Here is a 22,359-nt window from a genome sequence, read left to right on the forward strand (position 1 = left end):
ATACAAGCCAGGACCAGCCCTGCTTAGCTTCTGAGATTTGACAGGATCAGGCTAACCTGGGGCATCCAAGTCAGGGCCATGGAGTTGTGAGATAAATAAAAACTAGCCTGAACAGAAACATATGAACATTCATATATGGAGGGGCCAATATTCACGGGAAGAGTACCTGCTTCACTTGATGAGGGTTCCCTGTTTAATCCCTGGGATCTCCAGTTAAAGGATCCCAAGTAGCAGGTGGTAGGAAAGACCCTTTTCTGCCTGGGACTATGGAGAGCAGCTGCCAGTTTGAGGAGACATTACTGAACTTGTGAACCAAAGATAATAATGACGTGCCATCAAGTCGCAACTGACTCATGGCGACCCCATCCACGGGACATTCCAGGTAAGCGATGGACAGAGGTGGTTTGCCAATGCCTCTGACTGAAAAGCAGTCCAAGTCTTCCTTGGCGTTCTCCCATCCAAGTACTAACCATGGCTAACCCTGCTTAGCTACCAAGCCAGTGTGGTGCAGTGGTTAAGAGCGGTGGTTTGGAGCAGTGAACTCTGATCTGGGGAACTGGGTTTGATTCTCCACTCCTCCACATGAGCGGCGGAGACTAATCTGGTGAACTGGATTTGTTTCCCCACTCGTACACACGAAGCCAGCTGGGTGACCTTGGGCAAGTCACAGCTCTCTTAGAGCTCTCTCAGCCCCACCTACCTCACAGAGCTCTACCTCTGTTGTGGGGAGGGGAAGGTGATGGTAAGCGGTTTTAGTCTCCCTTGAGTCTCCCTTAAGTGGTAGAGAAAGTCGGCATATAAAAACCAACTCTTCTTCTTCTCACAAGATCAGGCCAGGGTGGGCTATTAGGCTGCCAATAACCATATACCCTATATTATACCATATATTATATCACATTCTGTATATTATACAGGAACGGGCTTCCTCGGGAGGTGGTGAGCTCCTTCCCTGGAGGTTTTTAAGCAGAGGCTAGATGGCCACCTGTCAACTAATGCTGATTCTATGACCTTAGGCAGATCATGAGGGAGGGCATCTTGGCCATCTTCTGGACATGGAGTAGGGGTCACTGGGGGTGTTGGGGGGAGGTAGTTGTAAAATTCCTGCATTGTGCAGGGGGTTGGACTAGATGACCCTGGTGGTCCCTTCCAACTCTATGATTTTATGATTAGAGCTGTCAAGTCGCAACCAACTTATGGTGACCCTGGCAAGGGGCTTTCAAGGAAAGTGAGAAGCAGAGGTGGTTTGCCACTGCCTTCCTCTACAGAGTCTTCCTTGGTGGTCTCCCATCCAAGTACTGACCCTGCTTAGCTTCCGAGATCTGATGAGATTAGGCTAGGCCAAAGAATCACATAGTCACCAAAAAGGTCTGAGGTATCTTCCCTAAAGAAACAGGGTGGGGCGATATGCTTTTGTGTCCTGTGAGAACGTTACCATTGCAACTTGCCCACAAAGGGTAGCATCTTCTCTAGAACCTTTCCTAGAAAACAAGGAGTGAATTCAAAACCAAGTGCTTTTCTCATGGTCTCTGTGTCAATTTAAGAAGCTAATTTCAAAGGAAGCTAAACACTTGCACGCCTTCTCTCTGGTGTGGGTTCTCTCATGTTTCATGAGGTGTGACTTCTGAATGAAAGTCTTCTCACTGGTGGAGCATTTGTAGGGCTTCTCGCCCGTGTGGGTCCTTTGGTGGACAGTGAGGTTTGCATTCTGGCTGAAGCTCTTGCCGCAGGCAGAACACTTGTACGGTTTCTCCCGGGTGTGGATCCTCTCGTGGACAATCAACTGGCAGGTGCTTCTGAAGTTCTTCCCGCAAATAGAGCACTTGAGCGGTTTCTCTCCCGTGTGGATCCTCTCGTGAAAAACCAGGTCTGACCTCTGCCGGAAGCACTTCCCACAATACGAGCACTGGTGGGGTTTCTTCTTCCTGCTGTGGATCTCTTGATGTCTCTTCAAGTGGTCTTTGCGACTCAGGTTCTTCCCACACTCGGTGCATTGGTACATCACCTCCTGAGCCTGGGCGATCTTGTGATTAACAAAATCAGATCCTGGCTTAAAACCCTCCTCAGGCACGCCAGGTGAATTTTGCTCAAGCGGCTGTTGAAGTTCATTGAAGGCCTTCTCATCTGAAGGGACCAAGCAGAGTTGGTTGCCTGGTTGCATCATTGTACCGTGTTCATGCTCAGAAGCTTCCATGTGCATGAGGCTCTGGGAAAAATCCTCTCTATGTCTTTTTGGGAATGGTTCCATCCACACTGGGCTTTCCAATGGATGTTTTTGTGTTTCGCCCTCACTGACCTGTCTGTAATCTGCTGGAATGAAGAAGACAACATTGGCCATGAATATATCTTTGAAAAAATCTGTGAAAACTCAGGGTAGCATAGAACTCTCTCTCCTCCATTTTATCCTCACAACAACCCTGTGAGGGTATGCTGACAGTGAACGCCTTGACCAGCAGGATTATCCATAGGGTTGAGACCCACTGGGGGTGGGAAAACTCCCACCCCCGGTTCCCATTATCTACCAGTACTCATGTTGCCATGGGACAAAAAAGAATTACCCATTGGTGCAACAGCATGATATCACTTCCGGGGGAAACACCTAACACCACTTGGAATTACTGGAAACGTTATAGTTTTATCACAGAGTTTCTGGCAATTCCTAGAGACGTGAAATGTCAAATCCGATCCCCCCCCCCACCCTGGAAGTGGCATAACAACGGCATCATGTGGCAGCACCCCCTAGAGTCCAGTTTGAATCTGTGGCCTGGCAACCCTAATCATCCAGTGGGAGTCAAAGCAGAATATGGATTTGACAGTAAACCAGAAAAGGTTGAAAGCTCATACCCTGCCAGAAAATATTTTTGTTAGTCTTTAAGGTGCTACTGGACTCTTGCTCTTTTCTACTACGACAGAAAAGGTTGAGGAACAGATAGAGTCTATTTCAGAAACCAAAGCCATCCAAACAAAACAATTGTTCTTTAATAGAGACACAGGATATTATAAGAAAGTATTCACATTAAAATTAATAGAAAACCAAATGTGTTTTGACTGAACAGTCTTCCTAACACACTATTTCTTCACATTTTTGGGAGGATATCCATGTTGCTGCCCTGACCTGGATGGCCCAGGCTAGCCTCGTCAGAACTCAGAAGCTAAGCAGGGTCAGCCCTGGTTAGTATTTGGATGGGAGACCACCAAGGAAGTCCAGGGTTGCTGTGCAGAGGGAGGCACTGGCAAACCACCTCTGTTAGTCTCTTGCCATGAAAACCCCCAAAAGGGGTCGCCATAAGTCGGCTGCGACTTGACGGCACTTTACACACACACACACACATCCATGTTGCTCTGCATTAGAACAGCTAGATTGGAGACCAGTAGCTTCTTAGGGCATGGTTACATTGTGGAACTCCCTGCCCCAGGACGTGGTGATGGCTGCCACCTCGGAAGGCTTTAAGAGGAGAGTGGACATGTTCATGGAGGAGAGGGCTATCCATGGCTACTAGTCAAAATGAATACTAGTCATGATGCATACCTATTCTCTCCAGTATCAGAGGAGAATGCCTATTGTATTGGGTGCTGTGGAACAGAGGCAGGATGCTGCTGCGTTCGTCTTGCTTGTGGGCTTCCTAGAGGCACCTGGTTGGCCACTGCATGAACAGACTGCTGGACTTGATGGGCCTTGGTCTGATCCAGCATGGCTTTTGTTATGTTATTATAGAGACTACAAGATTTTGTGGGTACAAGGATACATCAGAGATACTAAAAAAACAACGTCCTGTAATAATAATGAAAAAGTTTGAAATAATGCGAGAATTACCAAACTGTGACACAGAGACACAAACTGAGCACGTGCAGTTGGAAAAATGGTGCCGATAGACTTGCTCAAAAATGCAATATCTTCAAGGCACAAATAAAGCAAAGCACAATGAAACTAGGTATGCCTGCATAACCTTTCGAGAGTCAAAGCTTCCTTAGAATCATAGAATCGTAGAGTTGGAAGGGACCACCAGGGTCATCTAGTCCAACCCCCTGCACAATGCAGGAAATTCACAACTACCTCCCCCCTACACCCCCAGTGAGCCCTACTCCATGCCCAGAAGATGCCCAAGATGCCCTCCCTCTCATCATTTGCTTAATGTCACAGAATCAGCATTGCTGATAGATGGCCATCTAACCGCTTCTTAAAAACCTTGAGGGAAGGAGAGCTTACCACTTCCTGAGGAAGCCTGTTCCACTGAGGAGCCACTCAAATACCGTAACTGACAAATGGGAGCCTTGACCCTCAAAAGCTTATAACCCCAAAATCTTGTTGGTCTCTAAGGTGCTACTGGATTCAAATCTTATGTATGCAGAATGAATACAAAGGGAAATATCACAAATGTAAGCACAATATCAATATCCCTTTGAACTACTGAACAAAAGATTGATTTTCAAACATTTTGTATTCATTTATATATATGTGTGTGTGTGTGTATATATAGATATAGATATAGAGATATAGATATAGATAGATATAGATAGATATAGATATAGATATAGATATAGATATAGATATAGATAGATATAGATGTGTGTGTGTGTGTGTGTGTGTGTGTGTGTGTGTGTGTGAACCCCTTGACCCGGGGTCCCCAACCTTCTTGAGCCCGCAGGCACATTTGGACAGTGTATACAGCAACATAATGGCTGCCCTAGGAAGTGGAGCCAGCCACAAAATGATTGTCGTAGCTTAACTTCGGTAACACAGTGCTGATCCTTGTGCTGTGGTGGCAGCTGCTGCCAAAGCGACATTTTAAAAAAATTTGCACAGACAATCAAACCTCCAATAGCCAATCAGAAGCCTTACTGGGAAACAAACCTACCTGCCTCCCCCCATTCCCTAAAAACACTTGGTGGATGCCAGAAAAGGTGTCAGTGAGTGCCATGGCGCCCATGGGCACCATGTTGGGGACCTCTGCCCTTCACGGAGAGAATGGATAACATTGCAGGCATTTCAAAGCATCCAGTGACGGAGGCGCAGGGAATGGGACTTACCCCGCAATTCAGCATCACCTCCCCGTTTGACCTCTCTGCACGGCCGTCTCACCTTGAGTTCGGACAGCGTCTGTCCTGCTTCAGAGAAACTCACTGCTGCCTCCAAATAGGGCGTTGGCACCTGAAATGGCAGGAGGTTCCCTTTCTGAGAACAGGGGCACACAGCCTGGTGGGTAACGTGGCTTAGCCTTCACCTGAGCTGGTGCAACAACATCCCGCCTCCCATTTGACATCACTTTCCTCCCTCCCTGCCTTCAGCTGCCTCCCCAAACTGGCAAAATTAAAATTCTTCCCCAGGGCAGAGACCCCTAAAAGACAGTGTTGACAGAGGGCATTTTCCCTCCTCCCCATCCTTATTATTTATTTGCTTCATTAATACTCCACCTTTCTTCCCAATGGGAACCCAAAGCAGCTTACACCAATTGTAATCCCAAAAGATCCAAAGCAGCTTACACCAATTGTAATCCCAAAAGATCTCCAGCTACTACCTAGCCACCCCACCGAGGAGTCATAGTTAAAAACCCATTCACCAGAGCTAAACTTTTAGAAACCATAAGGAACATCCCTTTTTAAAACTTTCTGGGGCAAAAAAAAGGTAGTTATCTGCAGCCTTAGTTTACTGCAGCAGGCGTTCACTCCACACCCATCATGGGTCACTTGCAAACATCGTGATGAAACCGCCTCACCTGTTTCTCCTCGCTTTCCTGTTCTTGCTGCTTCAGCAGAAAGTCCTCTGCCAGGGCCACTGCCTGAGCACAGGTCTCCGGCCCTCGGTCCCTCACCCAGACCTGCATTTCCTGGGGCAGGATGGTGAGAAGCTGTTCCAGGACCAGCAGCTCTAGGATCTGCTCCTTGGTGTGTATCTCTACCCTCAGCCAACTGTGGCAAAGTTCCCAGAGGCGGCTGTAAGCCCCTCTCGGCCCCTCGGCCTCCTGGTAGCGGAAACACCTGAAATACTGGCGCATCTTTTCTCTCCTCGTGGCGTCCCCTCGTAAAAGGGCTGCCTTCACTTTCTCATAATCCTCTCTATCTCTGGGATCTAGCCTGCTAAAGGTCTGCTCAGCTTCTTCACTGAGGGCGGGCAGTAGTTGGGTCGCCCACTCTTCTCTGGGCCAGCGACAGGCTTCGGCCACTTGCTCGAAGGAAGCGAGGAAGGCCTTGGTGTCGTCCCAGGGTGAGGTCTCCTTTGGTGCTGGCGGGGCAGATTGAGGGGACTCCATGGTCTTCAGAAACTCCTGCCACTGGTCTTCCCACTGCTGAAACTGCCTCTCATCCTGTTCACATTTAATTTGTTCCTCTGGTCTCCTTTGCAGGAATTCCTGGATATCCCCAGCCTGGAGGATGCGAGAAGATTTCCCCAATCCTTCGAATTTCTCCTTCATGGAGCTCATCAACTCTTGCTCTTCCATTTTCATCCTGGCTACCTTGTGGTCAATCCTGTAGCAATAACCTCTCATCATATCATAGGATCTGCAATGAAAAGAGGAACAACATAAGGGGTCATGAGAGGTAGCATGAAGTAGAGGCTCAGAGACTGGCTTGCGAGCCAGAAATCCCTGGTTCAAATCCTGTCTCTGCCACAAAGTCTTTAGAGCATGGGTTCTCAACGAGGGGGGAATTCCCCCCCAGGGGGCATTTTAGGGTTCGGGGGGGGGGATTGGGACCACTATTCAGCAAAGTGTGATGTCCTGTAGATTATGTACAATCTGTACATAACCTACCTACAAACTACATAAATTTTAGTTTTTTGTTTTTTTTTTGAATTTGACTATCTTGGGAGGGGGGAAATTATATTCTGAACAATGGTGAAAGGGGGGAATGGAGCAAAAAAAGTTGAGAACCACTGTTTTAGAGGGACGGATTTTCCTCTCTCTTCTTCCAAAAGCCAAAGGCTACTGAAAACTGGTTAAAACCATCTGGAAAAGCCAAGAACTTAATATAAATACATGCTAATAATAATAATAATAATATACAAATATACATCACATACAAATCTTGCTCTTCTATGGAAGGCCAGCAGGACTAGCTGCATGAAATTAAAGTCAACAAACACTGTTCTTTTCCTCTCCCTCTCTGTCAAACGTACATCATTAACCAAAGTGTTCATATTAACACAGCTATATATAACAGCATACTGACCTGTATAGCCCCAGGCTAGCTTGATCTCTTGGAAGCTAAGCAGGGTCAGCCCTGGTTAGTATTTGGATGGGAGACCACCAAGGAAGTCCAGGGTGGCTATGCAGAGGCAGGCAATGGCAAACCACCTCTGAACGTCTTTTGCCTTGAAAACCCTGCTTGGTTGCCATAAGCCAGCTGTGACTTGATGGCACTTTGCAAACACACACGTATAACAGCATGGGGGATCCAGTCCTGGAGGATTTCTTTTTATCTTTATGAAAACAGACAAAAAAGTCCAGTAAAAGTGACAAACATCCCTTTGACGTGGGAGGAAGAACATAAGAAAAGCCGTGCTGGATCAGAACAAGGCCCATCAAGTCCAGCAGTCTGTTCACACAGTGGCCAACCAGGTGCCTCTAGGAAGCCCCCAAACAAGATGACTACAGAGGAATTATCCTGCCAGCGTTCCTCAGCACCTAAGATAACAGGCATGCTCCTCTGATCATGGAGCGAATAGGTATGCATCATGACTAGTATCCATTTTTACTAGTAGCCATGAATACCCCTCTCCTCCATGAACATGTCCACTCCCCTCTTAAAGCCTTCCAAGTTGGCAGCCATCACCGCATCCTGGGGCAGGGAGTTCCACAATTTAACTACGCGTTGTGTGAAGAAATACTTCTTTTAATCAGTTTTGAATCTCTCACCCTCCAGCTTCAGCAGATGACCCCTCGTTCTAGTATTATGAGAGAGGGAGAACAGCTGTCCAAACCATGCATCATTTTATAGACCTCAGTCATGTCTCCCTTTAACCACCTTCTTTCCAAGCTAAACAGCCCTAAGGATATACTGCAAATGATACCTCTCCTTCCCATCCACCCCTAACCCTACACCAATAAGCCCTTTACTGCACAATATATGTGGGGGTTGGGACCACCCAAATACACCCTCCCTCCCTCCGCTCACACTTGCAAATAGCTAACCCTAGGTCTACTTTCTCCAGAGCACTGTTTTAGGAGACGGCACAAAGGGACCCAGCCAGTGGAGAAAACACCCCCCACGCATAAGAAAGACCCTGCTGGATCAGACCAAAGCCCATCAAGTCCAACAGTCTGTTCACACAGTGGCCAACCAGGTGGTGCCTTTAGGAAGCCACAAACAAGACGAGTGCAGCAGCACCACCCTGCCTGTGCTCCACCGCACCCAAACTAATAGGCATGCTCCTCTGATACTAGAGAGAATAGGTATGCAGCATGACTAGTATCCATTCTAACTAATAGCCATGAATACCCCTTTCCTCCATGAATATGCCCACTCCCCTCTTAAAGCCCTCCAAGCTGGCCGCCATCACCACATCCTGGGGCAGGGAGTGCCACAATTTAACTATGCGTTGTCTGAAAAAATACTCCGAATCGTAGAGTTGGAAGGGACCCCCAGGGTCATCTAGTCCAACCCCCGGCACAATGCAGGAAATTTACAACTACCCGCCCCCCCCACACCTCCAGTGACCCCAACTCCATGCCCAGAACATGACCAAGATGTGTCCCCTCGCCTCATCTGCATAAGCACTGCTGACAGATGGCCATCTATCTGTTTTGAATCTCTCGCCCTCCAGCTTCAGCAGGTGACCCCCGCGTTCTAGTATGATGGGAGAGGGAGGAAAACATCTCCCTGTCCACTCTCTCCAAACCATGCATAATTTTATAGGCCTCTATCATGTCTCCCCCTTAACCGCCTTCTTTCCAAGCTCAACAGCCCCCTAAGCGTCTTAACCGCTCCCCATAGGACGCAGACCCAGACGCACACTCCCTTTCTTGTTTGCAAACAATGAATCTCTCCTTTTGTTTGCAAACAATGAATCCTTTTCATGCATTTCTCCTTTCTGAGGATGCAAAGATCTCCCGGCTTGGAAGCGTCCCTCCCTCCCTCCCTTGGATGTGCAAAATTTTCCGCTCACCCCAAGCCACACTCTCTAGCCTCTCCCCCTCCCAACAAACAATAGTCTTACCCAAAAACACTGCTTGAGAAAGAAGGGGGAGGAGCCCGTTTCCAGGGGCGGGACCCGAGCAGGGAGGGACCTGCAGAATGGACGTGAGGTCCTCACACGCGTGGCAGCTCCCCTGAGCAGTTTCAGTCTTTGCAACAGTTGCCTAACAGTGCAACGCTGCAGAGCCTGTTTCCCTTCCCGCCCCGCTCTCATATGTCTTGCTGTGGTTTTATATTGCTTTTTAATATTTGTTAAGCTTGCCAGCCTCCAGGTCGTTTAGACGGTCTCAATGAACAACAGACCTATGCTGAAATAATGGGATTGTCTACAAACAGCAGCACGTGGCTCAAAATATTGCAACTGTATAATTTCCTGGAAGGTCTTTCGAAATGGAACCTCAGAACAACAATGGTCACTCGAATATGTACAACAGAAAACCTATAGGGCGAAAACGCACGGTCGCTTTAGTCTCCTTTGTTCCCTGTTTCAGCCAGGATTCAGCCAGGATCGAACGCACATTCGGTGAAACGCATGCGTTCGATCCTGGCTGAATCCTGGCTGAAACAGGGAATAAAGGAGGCTAAAGTGACCATGCGTTTTCGCCCATAGTCCCAGTGGGAATGTTCACTGAATGTTCCTATGTTCATAGGAATGAACTATATTGAATTATACTGAAGAGGAATGCATTATAATTCCCACGGGGACTATGTGTTTTCTGTTGTACATATTTGAGTTATCATTGTCGTTTTGAGGTTCTGCTTCGAAAGACCTTCCATAAAATTATACAATTGCAATATTTTGAGCCATGTGCTGTTGTTTGTAGATCGCCTCCAGGTAGAAGGTGGCGATCTCCCGCTATGGCAACTGATCTCCAGCCGACAGAGATCAGTTCCCCGGGAGAAAACGGCAATTGAACTCGGTGGCACTGAAGTCCCTCCCTCCCCAAACCTCGCCCTTTAAATTTAAAATATTGATATGCCTGCCTCCTTTCCTGAGCATTTCCGAAGCTCCTAAGTAATATTAGTGCAAGAACAAAACGAAGCCAATGAGGTGCACTAACCCAGAAATTTGAGAGCAATGTTTGAGAAATTAAACATTTCCAGGAATTTCCCAGCCTGGAGTTGGGAAATGCAATCCCTTCTCCTTACTTATTCCTGTTTCCTCTCTTCAAATTTTCATCTTGCTTCTACCCCCTCTGCCTCCTGCTTACCTCCCCAGATCCTGTTCTCACTTCTCCTCCCCACTAGTTTCTTCCCCTCCCACTAGGGCCTACTTCTGCATTCCCCCCCCCTCCAGTTCCTACTCCTACTTTGTAATTTACCTCTGGCTTCTGCCCCCACCCCTCACTATCAGGGTTGGACGGAGAGGGCAGCATTAAGTGGTTTTGGCCAATTGTGCACTTAATAGGGTTCTCCAAAGCCAAGGGCAAGGCAGAGGCATCTCGAGGGACTTCCTTGTGCCTTAAGTGCCGTCAAATCACTTCCCACTCATGGTGACCCTATGAATCAACGTCCTCCAAAACCCTCTTATTGTTTTCAGCCTTGCTCAGGCCATGGCTCCCCTTACAAAGTCAATCCATCTCATGTTAGGTCTTCCTCTTTTCCTGCTGCCTTCGACTTTTCCTAGCATTACTTTTCCAGTGACTCTTGTCGTCTCATAATATGACCAAAGTACAATAGCCTCAGTTTAGTCATTTTAGCTCATTCATTCAATCATAAACCTTTAATGGCATATAAATTGTTACAATTGATACGAACAATGGTCATAAATCTTAAAACCAATAAGATAAAATCATAGCCAGTAACATCAGATATCAGAGGTTATACGTTTTTGGACCTTTAGCACTTCTGCTAAATAATTGGCGGCATCCACAGTAACTTCTGGAGCTGAATCGTTCATTAGAAATTGACTTTAAATTTAAAGTCAAATTTAAATTTAACTTTATTAGACAGGTGAAACTTGGGATGTAACCAGTTTTTTAACCATTTTCTACGAGGTGTTTCGTATAGAGGGCAATCACATAGAATATGTTCAGTTGTATCCAAGGAATTTGAATTACAGGGGCAAGTCCGTTCGTGAATTGGGATTAGTCATTTTAGCTGCTAGGGACAGTTCAGGCTTGATTTGATCTAGAACCCACTTATTTTTTTGGGTGGTCCACGGCATCCGCAACGTTCTCTTCCAACACCACATTTCAAAGGAAACGACTTTCTTCCAGTCGGGGACTTCCTTGGCAGCCCAAAAATGGCAGCTGCGATATCATGAGGCAAGCGGAGGCAGTTTTTCAAATGACATTATTTGGTTGCCAAGGCGCCTCCTGAACCAGCCTCTCCTTCACGCCTGGCGAAAGGGAGCTGAGTGCCCCCCCCTTCCAAACATTGGGTGCTGGCAGCATTGCTACGGTCCGCAAAACCAAAACAGAAAAAAGAAGTCTGCTTCCCGATTGTGGATATTCATACCATAGAGCCACGATTCTGTCTGACCTTGCTTGTAGAGCTATTTGGACCATTAAGGGCAGCAATCTGAAAAATGATTGTGGATGGGCCTAGTTTATTCCAATACCGAAATGGGAAATGTTTGGATTAATGACCTGGCCCTATTTCTTATGAGCGTTTTAAAGCTTGGCCAGCGATGTTATACTTTGTATTTTAAATACTTATAGTATGTATTTTATGAATCCGAACCTCTGAGGAAGGCCTTGTGGCCGCAACGTGTTTGGTTTCACTGCTTTTTAAAAAAACCTTGTATTGTATTAAAATTCTGCTAGTTTATCTCGTATAACCTATTGGTATTCTTACTGTTATTAGATGGTGTGTTAACCTTTTTTGGGAACCAGCATTGCTATGGTCTGCAATGCTATTGTTATTTGTTTATTCATCCTCAATCCATGGTAAACCACTTCTGCTTCTCACCTACCTTGAAAGCCCCTTGTGGGGGTTACAGACATGGATTGCGATTTGACGGCACTTATGTATGTTGCTCCTCAATGGGGGCCCAAAGCGGCTAAAACCATTCTTCTCTCCTCCATTTTATCCTCACGACAATCCTGTGTTGTAGTTTAGGCTGAGAGAGGGGGACTGGCCCAAGTTCATCTCACAAGCTTCCATGGTGGAGGGAAAGATTTGAACCTGAGACTCCTTGATAGTATCCCACACTGACTGCGTTGTATATGATCTCAGCTCCTTGGAATGTACTGGGAGGGAGGCATTTATTTTCTCTACTGAGAAAGCATTGGATGCTGGCAAAGATTTACATCTGAGTTACCTGGGTCTTCCAATTGACACTAATGTTCTTTTCGAAAGGTTGGCTAGTCTTCTTATAGAGCACTGGTTCCCAACTAGGGGTCCATGGACCCCCAGGGGTCCACGAGAACTAAATTAAGGTCCGCGAAACAAAGTTATAAACCCATAATAAATTAATATTTTCAATTTAAAGTTCTCTATTATAAAAATATATACTCAAATATTATTCTAAGTTTAATGTTTAACTAACAGTTATGATTAAAGTTTATTTTCAAATTCTCCGAATTTTCATTTTGAACCTTGAGGTCCCTGCACCGAACAAAAAAGTCCTAGTGGTCCCTGGTCAAAAAAAGGTTGGGAACCACTGTTATAGAGAAATGGTGCACTACAGCAGCAAAGACTCTAGGCTACAAATTATTTAATAGAAGGGTTTTTTTTAAAGCCCTACCTTTTTATAATGAAACAGTACTCATCATGGCTGACAACTAAACCACCAAACAAAAGATACTAAATATCACATTAACAATACAATGAAAACAGTATAAAACAATAAAAGTGGCAATAAATAATCCCAGCTATTCCCAGCAAGGCTTTTGACTGACCATTATAGATTTGATAGGCTGTGCAGGTTTTTAAAAACGCTACTTTGGCATTAGGCCATGGCAAACCACTTCTGAACCACTTCTGAACGTCTCTTGCCTTGAAAACCCTACGTGGTAGCCATAAGTCAGTTTTGACTTGACGGCTCTTTCCACCACTGGAGGACAGTGCTTTTGTAAGAGCAAAGCGGAGCATTTATTTCCAGAGACAGAGCAAAGCATTGGGAAAGGGGTGGGTGTGGGTGGGGGGGCTGTCCGATTGAAAAGCCTTTCTATGAACCCGGGAGTCTTTTCTTCCCATGAATGGCATTTAGATTGCACAGACAAGCACCAACTTATAGACTACTATGTAGCATTACAGGAGAATTACACAACTTTAAGGTTGGCAATGAGGAAATTGAAATTGTTAAAGACTTTCTATTCCTTGCCTCCGCCATCAACCAAAAGGGAGACTGCAGCCAAGAAATCAGAAGGAGATGGAGACTGGGAAGGGCAGCCATGAAGGAGCTAGAAAATATTTTGAAGTGTAAGGATGTATCACTGGCCACCAAGACTAGATTAATTCATGCCATCGTATTCCCTATGACGATGTATGGGTGTGACTGGACAGTCAAGAAAGGAGTTGGCAACTCTGTCTTCCATACTTTCATCTTTTTCATGTGCCTTTCAAGCAGTTGGGGTGTTTTAGCCCGTTAAAATATTGTAGTCAATGACGGTGTCATTTCGGGGGGAACTTGCCCTCCATTCCCACCCACCCCCATGGGGGGGGGTCCTTTCTGAGCAGGAAAGTTTGCTTCTTCATACTAGATGTATAAAAGACCAGTTGTGACAGAAAAGCACTCTGTTCAAGCCCAGAAGTAATTTTTTCCTGTGCAAAGTTATGTTGGCTTCTCTGTTCGGACTAATCTGATGGAGACCATGTTTGCTCTCTTCAGTGACATGGTCTCTCCCATGTGTGGATTCTGTGATGGGAAATAACATCTGAGAAGGCCTTCTCCGTCATGGCACCAAAGTTCTGGAACTGGCCGCCCAGGAAGATTCACATGCCCCCTTCTGTTGACATCTTCTGCCCGTGGGTGAAGACTTTTTTGTTCCATTTGGTGTTCCCTCAGTGATCCCTCCGTCCTGATCAATGCTTTCATTTCTGGTTTTATATTTTAGTCTTTTAACTGTTTTAAATTTGTTTTAATGATATGTGTTGGGGAATTGATTTTAATGGTTTTAAAATGTAATTTTATCATGTTAAATTGTTAGCTGCTTTGGTGGTCCTTGTAAGGGCAGAAAGGCAGAATATAAAAGTTGTACATAAAGAAAGTCTTTTGGGAACACATCCCACATTTTGCCCAGGTAAACTCAATATTAACGGAATTAACGAAAAGGGGGGGAGGGGGGGAACCCTCAACCTGAGCAAGACAGACAGAGACCCTAAAAGCTGAGCTGCAAATTTATACAAAATACTGATATTGTTTCTTATGCAGTGTACACTCAGTTATAAACTCTAGGCCCCAAAATTAGGCTAATCAATTAAAAGGCTCTAAAAAGATAATTGCTAATTTACAAACATGGTTGATGATCATAAATATATGTAAAAGACCGATGGATAACCAAATGCGTTTTGGCCTGTGGGGCCTTCTTCAGTGGTCATACATACAATTCCATATTTCAGATACACATATAAAGGTATGCTAAAAATAATTGCCTTCTATATTGTGCGGCCTGTTGTTGTCACTTATTGGTGTAAAGGCTGGAATATTCACCAATGGGGGGGGTCTGCGGCAGTGGGCCCCACCAGAAATCCCTGGCCCTGCCAGCTACCCCACCTCTGCATATACCGGCACCAGCCCTGAGTCTGTCATCTGAGTCTGCCTAGTTTATTCCACTATCACCACTGGCCCTTGAAAACTACTTGTTGCTCACAAGATTAAGCACACACAAAAAACCCACAAAACAATATCATGTGATTTCAGTAGGAAGTTTTATTTTAAAAAAACAAGATGAAATTGTGTGTGTGCATGTTAAGCGCCATGAAGTCGCTTCTGACTCATGGCGACCCTATGAATCAGTGTCCTCCAAAACATCCTATCTTTAATAGCCTTGCTCAGGTCATGCAAATTGAGGACTTTGGCTTCCTTTAAAGAGTCAATCCATCTCTTGTTGGGTCTTCCTCTTTTCCTGCTGCCTTCAACTTTCCCTAGCATGATTGTCTTTTCCAGTGACTCTTGTCTTCTCATAATGTGACCAAAGTACGACAGCCTCAGTCATTTTAGCTTCTAGGGTCAGTTCAGGCTTGATTTGATCTATAACTCACTGATTTGTTTTTTTGGCAGTCCACGGAATCTGTAACACTCTCCTCCAACACCACATTGAAAAGGAATCTACTTTCTTCTTATCAGCTTTCTTCACTGTCCAGCTGTCACACCCATACATAGTCATAGGGAATACGATGGCATGAATTAATCTAGTCTTGGTGGCCAGTGACACATCCTTACACTTCAGAATCTTTTCTAGCTCCTTCATGGCTGCCCTTCCCAGTCTCAATCTCCTTCTGATTTCTTGGCTGCAGTCTCCCTTTTGGTTGATGATGGAGCCAAGGAATAAAAAGTCTTGAACAATTTCAATTTCCTCATTGCCAACCTTAAAGTTGAGCAATTCTCCTGTAGCATTAGCACAACCAAAAACTCCCAGTGTCTTGCAGACTGCCTCCCCCAGGTAGACTTGAAAAGTTAACACATTTCGGAGAGGTGTGGGTCTGATTCCCATTATAGAGGAAAGGAACATCCTGAATTGCATGGCCCGAGCTTGCCGGGGCTGTCCCCAAATGGACATCCCAAATTTGCAAGGGCCATCCTGAATTTCAAGACCAGACATCCACAGGTTCTAGTCTCCCCCTTTAGTGTCTCAAGCTGACAAGAGCTTTTATCCAGTATGGCCCAAATCACAAGCAGGACTGAAGGAACGGAGGAAGTGCCTTGCTCCTTTTACTCTCTGATAACATTCTGAATACCTTTCCCCCACCCATAGCTCATTCACTGAAATGGATTCACTCCTGCGAGAACATCTCCAACTGCGTTTCAGCTCATAACGGAGCTTTCCCCACATTCGGAGGATGTGATATACGGGTTCTCGTCAGTATGGACCCTGCGGTGCCTGCTGAGGCTGAACCGCTGTCGGAAGCTTTTCCCACAGTCAGTGCACTCATACGGTTTCTCTTCCGTGTGAGTCCTCTGATGGCGGTTGCGGTCCGAGCTGCAGATGAAGGTCTTCCCGCACTCCGAGCACTTGTATGGCTTCTCTCCGGTGTGGATGCGCTGATGGGTGGCGAGGCCAGAGCTGTAAAGGAAACACTTCCCACACACCAAACAGTTGTGGGGCTTTCCTCTCTTGCGCATGCGCTTGTATTTCAGGGAACTCCCGCTGTGGCAGAAGCTCTTCCCATAAGCACCATAGGCGCTGTGTCTCTTGCTGGTATGGCTCCTCTGCTGGACTGTCATTCCTCCCAGATCTATGTAAGACCCTCCATAAGGAACAGATCCATCCATGAGCTTCCCCAGGTCAGTTTCTTGCTGGAACTCTACTCTCGGCTGATCATAGAGGGCATTTTCCTGATCACAACACTGAGGGCCAGTTTTGTCTGCGTTTTCTGTAGGTGTTCCAAATAATCCATCTCTGTCTGAATTTTCTGGTGCAGATTTCTCACCCTGATTTATGGTCAGCCACCCCTGGCCTGCAGAAGAAATGAGAAATAAGAAAACCCAAACAGGACTTATCTTCTGGACTAGAGAAAAAAGGAGCTTCAAAGCAGGAAACGAAAGTACTAGGAAGAACAGCTTTCCCAAACCTTGGGGGAAAGGTTGATTTGGTGTGCACATAACACAGGGCCTTTTCAATGGCAGCTCCATGATTATAGAACACCCTCCCTAAGGAGGTGTGCCTAGTCTCCTCACTCTTGATTTTGAGGAGACAGCTGGCAGCTTGCAAATGCAATGTTAACGTGTGGTTTTAATATAATTTATTGTGTTTTTTATTGTAAGCCACCTGGACTTCCTGTAAGGTAGAAAAGCAGCTAATACGTGTTTTAAATAAATAAAAAAATTTTTTAAAAAGGAGTCCAGTAAGGAAACAAGTAATATTTATTTACAATATTTCTAGATATGAGTGTTCAAAATTTTTAACTATTTGATGTTTACCACCTTGGGGGCACCATTAGGGCTTAAAGTCGGCATAGAAATGTTTTAAATAAATAAATATAGATACCCTTTCAGGTTAAAGAAAAGTTCATCGGGCAGTTCCCCATGTTGGGGAACTGTTTTAAATGATGTCTACACATTTTGTAACGGGCACCATCTTGGATGAGTGGCCCTCTCATGTGTGACAGAGAAGAACTTTACCTATTTTTCTATATTTCCCTTTTTCGCTCACCCACACAGCTCGACGCTATCTTCTCCATCCCAGAGACACTGTGAGCCTTAAGCGGCCCCTGAGCTCCCTGAAGGGCCCACAGCTGAGATCAGACCAAGAAGGAGCTTCAGAGCATCCCAGATCACAGGCATAAAAGGGACCCTTTCCTTACCCGGCAAGTGGGCATCTCCATCATCTTCCTCCTTGGCCACAGTGCACGGCTGGGGCTCGAAGCCTGATGGAGCTTTCTCAGCCTCCGAGAATCTCACAGCTACCTCCCCTAACAGCATCGGCACCTGCAACATGAGTAAGGTCAGAGAATAGAATGGGAGAACATCTGGTCCAGCATCCCATCTCACACAGCAGCCAACCAGTCACTACAGAGGACCAAATGTCGCCTTCTGGCTCAGGTATTCAAAGGTTGGCTGCTCCTGAATGTGGAGGAGAAGGAGGAGGAGAAGGAGAAGGAGGAGAAGAAGAAGAGTTGGTTTTTATATGCCAACTTTATCTACCACTTAAGGGAGACTCCGGCTTACAATCACCTTCCCTTCCCCTCCCCACAACGACACCCTGTGAGGTGGGTGGGGCTGAGAAAGCTGTGACTTGCCCAAGGTCATCCAGCTGGCTTTGTGTGTAGGAATGGGAAAACAAATCCAGTTCACCAGATTAGCCTCCGCTGCTCATGTGGAGGAGTGGGGAATCAAACCCGGTTCTCCAGATCAGACTCCACCACTCTGAACCACTGCTCTTAACCACTACACCACGCTGGCTCTCTTTGTTCCCTTTAGTCAACATAGCTAGTAGCCACTTTCCTCCATGGATCTGTGTAAGCCCCTTTTAAAGCCCTCTATGCCTGTGGCCATTGCTACGTTCTCTGGCAGCGAATTTCACCATTCAATTCCCCACTGAGTGAAGAATTATTTCCCGTTGTCTGTCCTGACCCTATTTCCCAACAAGTTCATTGGATGCCCCCGAGTTCTAGTATTTGGGGAGGAATTCGTGGTGTCTTGGAGCACCCAAACTCCTTCAACCTTTCCTAACAAGAAAGGTGCTCCAACCTACCACGTATGTCACCCCAAGTTACCTGGAAAAAGACTGGAATAACAATGGAGAAAGAGGAGAAATCAGGACAGTTTCTTTAGAAACACAGGAACTTTGGCAGACTTTATAGATGGGCACAAAGCAAAACATGGATGCACCTGACTTACATCGAACTGGGCCAGGTGAAGGAAGGCCAGATCAAAGAAAGCAAGTGAACACACAAAGCTCATAATGAATCAGAGCATTGGTCCGCAAAGGTCAGTCTTGTCTCCTGGACCTGGCAGTGCAGATGGTAAGCAGGGGAAACACAGAAGATTGGCTTCTCTCACAGCCAATCACAAAGCAGTGTGTAAAGAGGCGGGGATTCAAATCCTTCCTGCTACCTCAGAGATCTTTCTGAGCAAAAGAAAGGATTTTTAAAAATGAGGCTTGGATTTTCTCTCCCCCCCCCCACCTTCTTTCAGATTGCTCTGTTTTTTGTATTTTGTTCTTAAAATGCTTTTTTATGTGGCAGTAGGGTTGGGGGGGAGGAAATCTTCTCTCACGGTGAGCACTGCGAAGTAAGCCAATTACAGAGCAGCATTTAAAGGGGGGACTTGATTTGAGCTTGGGAGACGGCTGGCAATGAATCTCAGGTAAAACTGTCATCAGCTGTCCACCATGAGCAGCAGGCAGGCAGGCAGGCAATAACCACCCTCTAGAGGGTAAAGCAGCCCTTTCTTTCTATTTTGAGGCAGGCTGAGCCACCATCCCTGGATCATAGTGCCAAATGCCACGGTGGAATCACCTCACCTGTTTTTCCTGCCTCTCGGCCTCTCGCTGCATCTGCAGGAACTCCTCAGCCAAGGTCACGGCTTGGGCGCTGCTCTCCGGGCCCTGCTCCTTTACCCAGTTCTGGACCTCCAGGGGCAGGACAGTCAGGAACTGCTCCAGGACCAGCAGCTCCAGGATCTGCTCCTTGGTGCGGCTGTCGACTCTCAGCCACTGACTGCAAAGCTCCTGAAGCCTGCGGTAAGTCCCTCTCGGCCCCTCGGCCTCCTGGTAGCAGAAATGCCGGAAGTGCTGGCGCAGCTTCTCCCGACGTCTGGAGTCCCCCTTCAAGACAGCTGCCTTCACCTTCCCATAATCCTCTCTGTCTTGGGCTGGCAGCCTCTCAAATGCCTGCTCAGCCTCTCCGCTCAACGCTGGCAGGAGTCGGGTAGCCCACTCTTCCCTGGGCCATCGGCAAGCTTTGGCCACTTGCTCGAAGGAGGCCAGAAACCCCTTGGCATCATCCCAGTGGGAGGGCTCTTCTGGTAACGGTAGACACCCCCAGTCTGAATGAGGGGACTCCATCGTCTTCAGGAATTCCTGCCACTGGACTTCCCAGCGCTGAAGAAGACCCTCGTCTGGTTCTTGCTTAACTTGACTTAAAGGGAGTCTTTGCAAGAATTCTCGGATACTCCCAGTTTGGTTGGCATGCGGGGCTTTTCCTTCATTGTGGGATCCCATTCCCGGTGCGGGCCCAGCTGGATCTTGCACCTCCAATTTCATTGCAGGCTAAAATAGAGGAACAAACATGAGATCGTGATTTTCTAGGGCAGCATCATGTGCTTTTACCTTGGGGGAAAGAGGTGTAAACAGGAACAAGAAAGCAAATTGACAGAAGCAAATATTCCATCTTTGGCACTATGTGTGTGTGTGTGTGTGTGTATACACACATTCTTTAGAACTATTTATTAAATAAATTTGCATGTCACACTCTTGGTTTAAAATATTCAACAGTCATTGAAAACATAAAATACATAACTACTAACAGTGTGGCGCAGTGGTTAAAAGTGTCAGACTAGGACCTGAGAGACCCAGGTTCAACTCTCCACTTGTGCCATGGAAGCTCAGTGGGTGACCTTGGGCCCGTCATACTTTCTCAGCCTAACCTACCTCACAGGGCTGTTGTGAGGATAAAACAGAGGAGCGGAGAATGGCATAAGGTGCTTTGGGTCCCAGTTGGGGGAAAAGGTTATAGATGGAAGCAAAATATTTATTTATTAGCATTATTTATAGTCCTCCTTTCTCACTTGGACTCAAGGCAAATTACACAGTGTGAGTTAATAAAATTGACAGATGGGACATTCAATTGACACTGCAACAGGAATTAGGATTGTAGAACTGGCCAGAAGTCTAAGAACTGAAGCAAAGCATAAATATTAACATGATACATTAAATGATGCAAAATTCTAGTTTCAGCAAACTATACACAGTAGTACAGACCACAGTCCCTAATAAATTTTCTAAGTAACTTTATGAATCATTTAGTACAATGCAAGTGTAAAAAAGGCCTCTTGAATAATTCAGTTTTGCATAGGTTGTGGAAAGACAGGAGACTGGGAGCTTTTCTGACCTCCTCAGACAGGCCTTTCTACAGATAGGTGGCCTCACTAGAATTGCCACCTCCAGGTTGGGAAACACCTGGAGATATGGGTGGTGGAGCCTAAGGAGGGTGGGGTTTGGGGAGGGACTTCAATGGGGTATAATGCCATAGAGTCCACCTTCCAAAATGGCCATTTTCTCCCGGTGAGCTGATCTCCGTCGCCTGGAGATCAATTGTAATAGGGGGAGTTTTCCAGACACCACCTGGAGGTTGGCAACCCTAGGTCTCGCAGATAAGTAAAAGTAAACAAAGTAAAAAGTGACCCCAGGCGCCAAACAGAAGATAACGATGCCATAAGAAAAGTCGCCCACTGGTGTCAGCTTTCACCCTGCTGACTCCAGGTGGGAACACAGTTGCCCCCCACCCCAAAAGGCAGCCTGCTAGAATTGAGAATTCAGTGAGTTTGGGGGATCTGTAAGACTGAAGGGGAAAGGACTTCTTTCTCCCCTGCCCCATCTCGAAGGAGCTGCAAAAAAAGAGGCTTTGCAAAAAAAAAAAAAATTGCAGAGATCTTTCCTCCTTTCCCAGATCTGGCAGAAGCTGAGGTTACCAACTCCAGCCTGGGGAAGTCCTGCATATTTGGGAATGGAGCTTGAGGGAGGAGGTGTTTGGGGGGAAGGGAGGGTCATCAGCTGGGTCTCATACCATGGAGCCCACCCTCTAAAGGAGCCGTTCTCTCCAGGGAGACCCAGCTCTGTAATCTGGAAGCCACCACTCCAGGCCCCACCTGGAGGTTGGCACCCAGACCCAGCCGGGAGACGCCTCCTCTAGGGAATCCAGCAACCCGGCTAAGGGAGGGGGAAGCGTCTAGCAAGCAGGTGTGGGGCTCTCCTCCCCCAGGATCCTCTTGCTTCTCCCTCCCACCTGCAAACACGCCCCTCCTCCCCTTGCATGCCCCCCAACCCACCTCCTCTCCTGTTTCTGCAGCGCAGGAGGTGGAAAACCCGAGCATCTCCCCCAGCAGGGAAAACAGAGAGCTCCCACTGTTTTGCAGTTCGTTTTGTGTCTTTGCACGCCTCCTGCTCATCCTTCTTACTTCCTCAGACCCTCTAGGAACAGGATTTTTTAATGGGTTTAACCCAACAGTTTCCGAAACTGAATGTGGGGGGGGGGGAGGGGAGGGACGAGCTGGCGATAGAAAAGCCGTTAACGCGGACTTGTCAGAGCTTTTGGGGCGCTCTCACACATGCTGAATCATGCACTTTCAATGCAGTGGATTTTGCCATTTCACACCAATGAAAGCATTAAAAAAAGGTAAAGGTCCCCTGGGCAAGCACCAGGTCATTCCTGACCCATGGGGTGATGGCACATCCCCACGTTTCCTAGGCAGACTTTGTTTGCAGGGTGGTTTGCCGGTGCCTTCCCGAGTCATCTTCCCTTTACCCCAGCAAGCTGGGTCCTCATTTGACCGACCTGGGAAGGATGGAAGGCTGAGTCAACCTTGAGCCGGCTACCTGAAATCGACTTCCGTCGGGATCGAACTCAGGTCATGAGCAGAGCTTGCAGTACTGCAGCTTACCACCCTTCCCCACGGGGCTC

The 22,359-nt window shown here is 46.7% G+C and overlaps 3 protein-coding genes across 3 annotated transcripts; all 3 read right to left on the reverse strand.

Moving 5' to 3' along the window:
• Positions 1-1,531: 1,531 nt before the first annotated feature.
• Positions 1,532-2,161, reverse strand: LOC130487305 (zinc finger protein 182-like). Its single transcript, XM_056860831.1, has one exon. It carries the CDS (start codon positions 2,159-2,161, stop codon positions 1,532-1,534), a length of 630 nt encoding a protein of 209 aa, XP_056716809.1.
• A 13,881-nt stretch (positions 2,162-16,042) lies between these two features.
• LOC130487412 (zinc finger protein 135-like) lies at positions 16,043-17,674 on the reverse strand. The gene is made up of 2 exons (XM_056860943.1): positions 17,542-17,674; positions 16,043-16,695 (listed from the first exon to the last, which is right to left on the reverse strand). Exons 1-2 carry the CDS (start codon positions 17,672-17,674, stop codon positions 16,043-16,045), a joined length of 786 nt encoding a protein of 261 aa, XP_056716921.1.
• Positions 17,675-17,746: 72 nt separating this feature from the next.
• On the reverse strand, positions 17,747-19,901 carry LOC130487494 (zinc finger and SCAN domain-containing protein 16-like). The gene is made up of 2 exons (XM_056861038.1): positions 19,203-19,901; positions 17,747-17,800 (listed from the first exon to the last, which is right to left on the reverse strand). Exons 1-2 carry the CDS (start codon positions 19,899-19,901, stop codon positions 17,747-17,749), a joined length of 753 nt encoding a protein of 250 aa, XP_056717016.1.
• Between the last annotated feature and the right edge of the window lie 2,458 nt (positions 19,902-22,359).

Source organism: Euleptes europaea, chromosome 1 (genome assembly GCF_029931775.1).
Source record: "Euleptes europaea isolate rEulEur1 chromosome 1, rEulEur1.hap1, whole genome shotgun sequence".
NCBI classification, from domain to species: domain Eukaryota; kingdom Metazoa; phylum Chordata; class Lepidosauria; order Squamata; family Sphaerodactylidae; genus Euleptes; species Euleptes europaea.